Genomic DNA, 6,465 nt, shown 5'->3' with positions numbered 1-6,465 from the left:
GGATACGGCATCACCAGGTACAGGATTAGGGATGGCAGCATGGTACAGTCGCTCTCTCAGAGTACGGACTCCCTCAGCAGACTCATCCAACATAGGCTCAGTCACTTCACGTATCACTAATGTCTATCGCCGCAGTCATGGCAGCTGACTGTCACAGTGGTGCACGGACTTGCCGTGCTGTGTCACGTGATGTGCGCAGCCAATGGGGAGCGGCCAGCTCAGAAGGGACTGGCCGGAAGTGCTGAGGTCGGTGATGGCGGCGGGTGCGCGAGGCCGCTCTGTGTCCATGGCTTCCCGGCTGCTGATCCCAGCGCTGCTGTTGCCGCTGCTCTGCGGCTCCGTCACCGCCATCTCCTTCCAGCTGCCGCCCAACGGTCGCAAATGTCTGCGGGAGGAGATCCACAAAGACGTGCTGGTCACTGGGGAGTACGACGTATCCGAACCGCACGGCGAGGGCCAAGTCCGCCTGAAGGTGAGAGGTGCCCGTGGGTTTGCGCGGCCCCCTACATCGGGGAGGGGGAGCATGCGCACTGTCTATAATCTCTTGTTCCCTGACCCGTATGCAAGAGGCCGGGAATTTACTTGTGTGTATAGGGGGATATACGTGTGTATGTAGGGCCCCTCTGTACAGGGATATACGTGTGCATAGGGGGATATACGTGTGTATGTATGTAGGACCCCCCTGTATAGGGGGATATACGTGTGTGTGTATGTAGGACCCCCCTGTGCATATATATATATATATATATATATATACATACACTAGATTGTGGCCCGATTCTAACGCATCGGGTATTCTAGAATATGCATGTCCCCGTAGTATATGGACAAAGATGATTCCAGAATTCGCGGCAGACTGTGCCCATCGCTGATTGGTCGAGGCAACCTTTATGACATCGTCGCCATGGCAACCATTATGACATCTACAGACACAAAAGAGAATAGTAAAACCAAAAACACTCAGTTTGAAAAAATGTTGCAGTAATCCGCAAGTGCTAGTAAAAGATGTAAAAAACAGGGTATTTGGTTGATACGTTTTTTGCAAAAAATGTATACTAAGCTGCTCTACCAATCTTCACGGTGTACCCTTATCAGAGCAGTCCTAACTAATGTATGCAATCCCTATCTGATGTATTTAAAAACCTGATCATCTGTATATAACCTGTGTGAACAGGGTTCAGAGAGGAAAAATCCATGTGTGCATACAGGGTAGAACAGCTTTTGTGCAGATAGCCCAAGAGGAGTGGTGGAACTCCCCAGTCTTGTAGACACAAGAGAACAATTATGGAAACAGGAACACATGGGCTACTTGCACAGTGAACAAGTCTGTATGATCATGTTCACACACCACCAAGAAACCTGAAGACACAAAAGAGAATAGTAAAACCAAAAACACTCAGTTTGAAAAAATGTTGCAGTAATCCGCAAGTGCTAGTAAAAGATGTAAAAACAGGGTATTTGGTTGATACGTTTTTTGCAAAAAATGTATACTAAGCTGCTCTACCAATCTTCACGGTATACCCTTATCAGAGCAGTCCTAACTAATGTATGCAATCCCTATCTGATGTATTTAAAAACCTGATCATCTGTATATAACCTGTGTGAACAGGGTTCAGAGAGGAAAAATCCATGTGTGCATACAGGGTAGAACAGCTTTTGTGCAGATAGCCCAAGAGGAGTGGTGGAACTCCCCAGTCTTGTAGACACAAGAGAGAGAAAGAGTGTTCCTGTTTCCATTATGACATCTACGTTGATACTGTGCCCATCGCTGATTGGTCGAGGCGAATTCGCGGCAGACTGTGCCCGTCGCTGATTGGTCGAGGCAACCTTTATGACATCATCGTCGCCATGGCAACCATTATGACATCATCGTCGCTGTGCCAGTCGCTGATTGGTCGAGGCCTGACGGCCTCGACCAATCAGAGAGGCGGGATTTCCAGGACAGACAGACAGATGGAAAAACCCTTAGACAATTATATATATATATATATATATATATATATATATATATATATATATATATATTGAACCCGTTCTACGCCCGGCTGGCGAGCAATTATATTGGTATATGGTCTACATGCTGTCAGGAGCTGCTCCCATCCTGTGCCCCCATTCTGACATGCGCTGCTCCCATCCTGCGCCCCCATTCTGACATGCGCTGCTCCCATCCTGCGCCCCCATTCTGACATGCGCTGCTCCCATCCTGCGCCCCCATTCTGACATGCGCTGCTCCCATCCTGCTCCCCCATTCTGACATGCGCTGCTCCAATCCTGCTCCCCCTTTCTGATATGCGCTGCTCCAATCCTGCTCCCCCATTCTGACATGTGCTGCTCCAATCCTGCGCCCCCATTCTGACATGCGCTGCTCCCATCCTGCGCCCCCATTCTGACATGCGCTGCTCCAATCCTGCTCCCCCATTCTGACATGCGCTGCTCCAATCCTGCGCCCCCATTCTGACATGCGCTGCTCCAATCCTGCGCCCCCATTCTGACATGCGCTGCTCCAATCCTGCGCCCCCATTCTGACATTTGCTGCTCCCATCCTGCGCCCCCATTCTGACATGCGCTGCTCCCATCCTGCGCCCCCATTCTGACATGCGCTGCTCCCACCCTGCGCCCCCATTCTGACATGCGCTGCTCCCACCCTGCGCCCCCATTCTGACATGCGCTGCTCCCATCCTGCGCCCCCATTCTGACATGCGCTGCTCCCATCCTGCGCCCCCATTCTGACATGCGCTGCTCCCATCCTGCGCCCCCATTCTGACATGCGCTGCTCCCATCCTGCGCCCCCATTCTGACATGCGCTGCTCCCATCCTGCGCCCCCATTCTGACATGCGCTGCTCCCATCCTGCGCCCCCATTCTGACATGCGCTGCTCCCATCCTGCGCCCCCATTCTGACATGCGCTGCTCCCATCCTGCGCCCCCATTCTGACATGCGCTGCTCCCATCCTGCGCCCCCATTCTGACATGCGCTGCTCCCATCCTGCGCCCCCATTCTGACATGCGCTGCTCCCATCCTGCGCCCCCATTCTGACATGCGCTGCTCCCATCCTGCGCCCCCATTCTGACATGCGCTGCTCCCATCCTGCGCCCCCATTCTGACATGCGCTGCTCCCATCCTGCGCCCCCATTCTGACATGCGCTGCTCCCATCCTGCGCCCCCATTCTGACATGCGCTGCTCCCATCCTGCGCCCCCATTCTGACATGCGCTGCTCCCATCCTGCGCCCCCATTCTGACATGCGCTGCTCCCATCCTGCGCCACAGTTCTGTAATTTGCTGCTCCCATCCATATGCCCTGTATACTGCTCCATAAAGGTTTATGGCCCCCATAACATGCTCCATAGTATTATATGCCCCGTATGCTGCTGCGATATATAAAAAAAAATACCATACTCGCCTATCGTCGCTGGGCGCCGAGTGCTGGGGGGCCTGAGCATGCGGGGACACCGGCGTGCTGTGGGGGTCAGGTGCCGGTATCGCCGCTAGCTCAGGCCCCCCCCCCCCACCCCTCCAGCACTTGCTATAGTCACCTGTCCCGTTCCAGCGCTGCATGCCGCTTCTTCCGGGTCCTCCGGCTGTGACTGTTCAGTCAGAGGGCGGCGCGCATTAAGCGCGTCATCGCGCCCTCTGAACTGTGAACGTCACAGGCAGAGGACCCGGAACACGGAGCCACATGCAGCGCTGGATCGGGACAGGTGAATATAGCTTATACTCACCCTCCTGGCGCGTCCCTGCTATCCGTTGGAGATCGCGGTGTGTGTTCAGTGATTACGCATACCGCGATCTCCTGGGAGCGTCACTCTGTGGGGTCCAGACTGCGCCGGCGCTTGCGCAGTCTATAAAGGCTTCGGACAGAGTAGAGTGACGCTCCCAGCGTTATAATAAAATATATATATATATAATTTGTCCCTCTTTGTAGGGGATATACATGTGTGTATCATAGCAAGGCCGATAAAAAGACATTTGTCCATCCAGTTCAGCCTATATTCCGTCATAATATATCCCCAGATCTACGTCCTTCTAAAGAACCTAATAATTGTATGATACAATATTGTTACGCTCCAGGAAGACATCCAGGCCTCTCTTGAACCCCACAACTGAGTTCGTCATCACCACCCGAGAGGAATTCCAGATTCTCACTGTCCTAACAATAAGGGTATGTGCACATGTAGATGGAACCCCTGTGTATTTTTCTTCACCTGTTTTGGTAAATCTGCAGGTAAACCACACTGCGGATTACCTGTGGAATTACCGCCGATTTTGTGCGGTTTCCACCTGCGGTTTTACACATGCGAATTCCTATTATGGAGCAGGTGTAAACCGCTGCGGAATCCGCACAAAGAATGAACATGCTGCAGAATAAACAACGCAGCGTTTCCGCGGGGTTTTTCCGCAGCATGTGCACTGCGGATTTTGTTTTCCTTAGGTTTACATGGTACTGTAAACCAGGGTTGTCAAACTGCATTCCTCGAGGGCTGCAAACAGGTCATGTTTTCAGGATTTCCTTGTACTGCACAGGTGATAATTTAATCACCTACACACATAATGATTGCAGCACCTTGTGCAATGCTAAGGAAATCTTAAAAACACGCATGGTTTGCGGCCCTCGAGGAATGCCATTTGACACCCCTGCTGTAAACTCATGGAAAACTAAAACCGCTGCAGATCCGCAGCAAAATCCGCAACGTGTGCACATACCCTAAAGAATATACAGGAGGGGATCCTGAACGTGAGACCCCTGCAGCTGCCAGGCTGTCCTTGGGGACTCCTCACTGTCCTGTGGGAATGGTATCAGCTGTGTCCTAGTACTGATGTGGACGCTTGGGTGCTGGAGTCATATCTGCAGATGTGACCCTGGGATTTATGGGATTCTGCTACTCTATGTAATGTTTGGGTGGAGCGTTGAGGATCTGTGCTGTGAGGTGAGGCTGAAGTCTGGTTTGTCATAGTGTAGACTGCCATTATATAAGGGAGGGTTTAGAGCTGAGGGAGGAGTTTGCATGTATCTCAGTCACATGACTGGAGTGTTGTCCTGTTTTTGTTTTTTTGTTTTTGTAGATCACGGACTCCTCCAACCACATCCTTTACTCCAAGGAAGAGGCCACGAAGGGGAAGTTTGCCTTCACCACCGAGGAGTACGACATGTTTGAGGTTTGCTTTGAAAGCAAGCACCCTGCAGGTTGGTAATATGGTTGGGTGAGGGGCCAGGACGTGGAGGACCCTTACAGCTACATCTGTATCTCCAGGGGCTGGACGTGCTCCCGATCAGATGGTCGTCCTGAACATGAAACATGGAGTAGAAGCCAAGAACTATGAGGAGGTGAGTTCATACCCTACATGGGATCCTGTTCCCCTCCCACCCCCCTTTTTGTTGAAGCCCACCTCATTCACGGCCCCTTGCCTGACTGTCTCTCTGGTCCTGTCTCGTAGATTGCTAAGGTGGAGAAGTTGAAGCCTCTGGAGGTTGAGCTGCGTCGTCTGGAGGATTTGTCGGAATCTATTGTCAATGATTTTGCCTACATGAAGAAGAGAGAAGAGGAGATGAGAGATACCAATGGTGAGTCCCCACCCCGCAGTTTGCGCCAATGGGCCGTGATCTCCTTGTTTTCAGCTCCTCATTGTCTTCTCTCTTTCAGAGTCCACCAATGTCCGGGTTCTTTACTTCAGCATTTTCTCCATGTGCTGTCTGATGGGACTTGCTACTTGGCAGGTCTTCTATCTGCGGCGTTTTTTCAAGGCGAAGAAGCTGATAGAGTGACTGACTCCTTTCCCTGCAGGTGTGAATATCTTGGGACTTTATTGTAGGACTATTTTGCCACTTCCCCAAAGCAGCTCCTAGGATTGTAGATAACATCTTGGATCTGTATGATTCCTTTGGGGTCTTCTCGGCGCTGTTAGGGGCCCACGTCTCTCTGCCCTCTTGCCAGGGCTCTGCAGATCCTGCTCTACATTTTGGATACATCATTTTCACATTAAAAAGAAACAAGGGTGATTGTTCCTGTGTCTCTTGTCATCTGTGTAGGTTATGTGGTGTGTCTACCGAGTGTTCACGTGCCATCACCATATGGAGACAGTGAAAAGGAGAGGGCCGGGGTCCTCACAGGAACACAGAAGGGTCACATCTGAGACTGTGGTTAAAGAAGCTGACAAACTCAAATGGATGGAGTTTATTGCTGTCACTGAGAAAAGCGGCCATATTACTACATATGTTACTATTAGAGTTGAGGGAATTTTTTAAAATTTGTTTCCGATTACGATCGGAGAATATTGTAAATATTGCATTTGCAGTATTCGCCGAACACAGCCGAATGTCATTGGAGTCAATAGTAGTAGAAGTGACCGCATATGTTTGGAATTGATCGTTAAACATAAATTTGGCTAAATAGGGTACTAATATGGCACAAATATGGCAAATTCAGATACGGTGATCGATTCTCTCAATTCTAATTACTATATCACCA

At 50.8% G+C, this 6,465-nt stretch overlaps 1 protein-coding gene across 1 annotated transcript; it reads left to right on the top strand.

The window, feature by feature from the left end:
- Positions 1-214: 214 nt before the first annotated feature.
- On the top strand, positions 215-6,001 carry TMED10 (transmembrane p24 trafficking protein 10). Its single transcript, XM_069736238.1, has 5 exons — positions 215-472; positions 5,063-5,183; positions 5,251-5,324; positions 5,435-5,561; positions 5,641-6,001. Exons 1-5 carry the CDS (start codon positions 254-256, stop codon positions 5,760-5,762), a joined length of 663 nt encoding a protein of 220 aa, XP_069592339.1. The 5' UTR covers positions 215-253; the 3' UTR covers positions 5,763-6,001.
- The last annotated feature ends 464 nt before the right edge of the window (positions 6,002-6,465 follow it).

The sequence above is a fragment of the Ranitomeya imitator genome, chromosome 1, assembly GCF_032444005.1.
Source record: "Ranitomeya imitator isolate aRanImi1 chromosome 1, aRanImi1.pri, whole genome shotgun sequence".
NCBI lineage: Eukaryota > Metazoa > Chordata > Amphibia > Anura > Dendrobatidae > Ranitomeya > Ranitomeya imitator.
The sequence above is the reverse complement of the archived record's forward strand: the minus strand, read 5'-3'. Positions and strand labels throughout refer to the sequence as shown.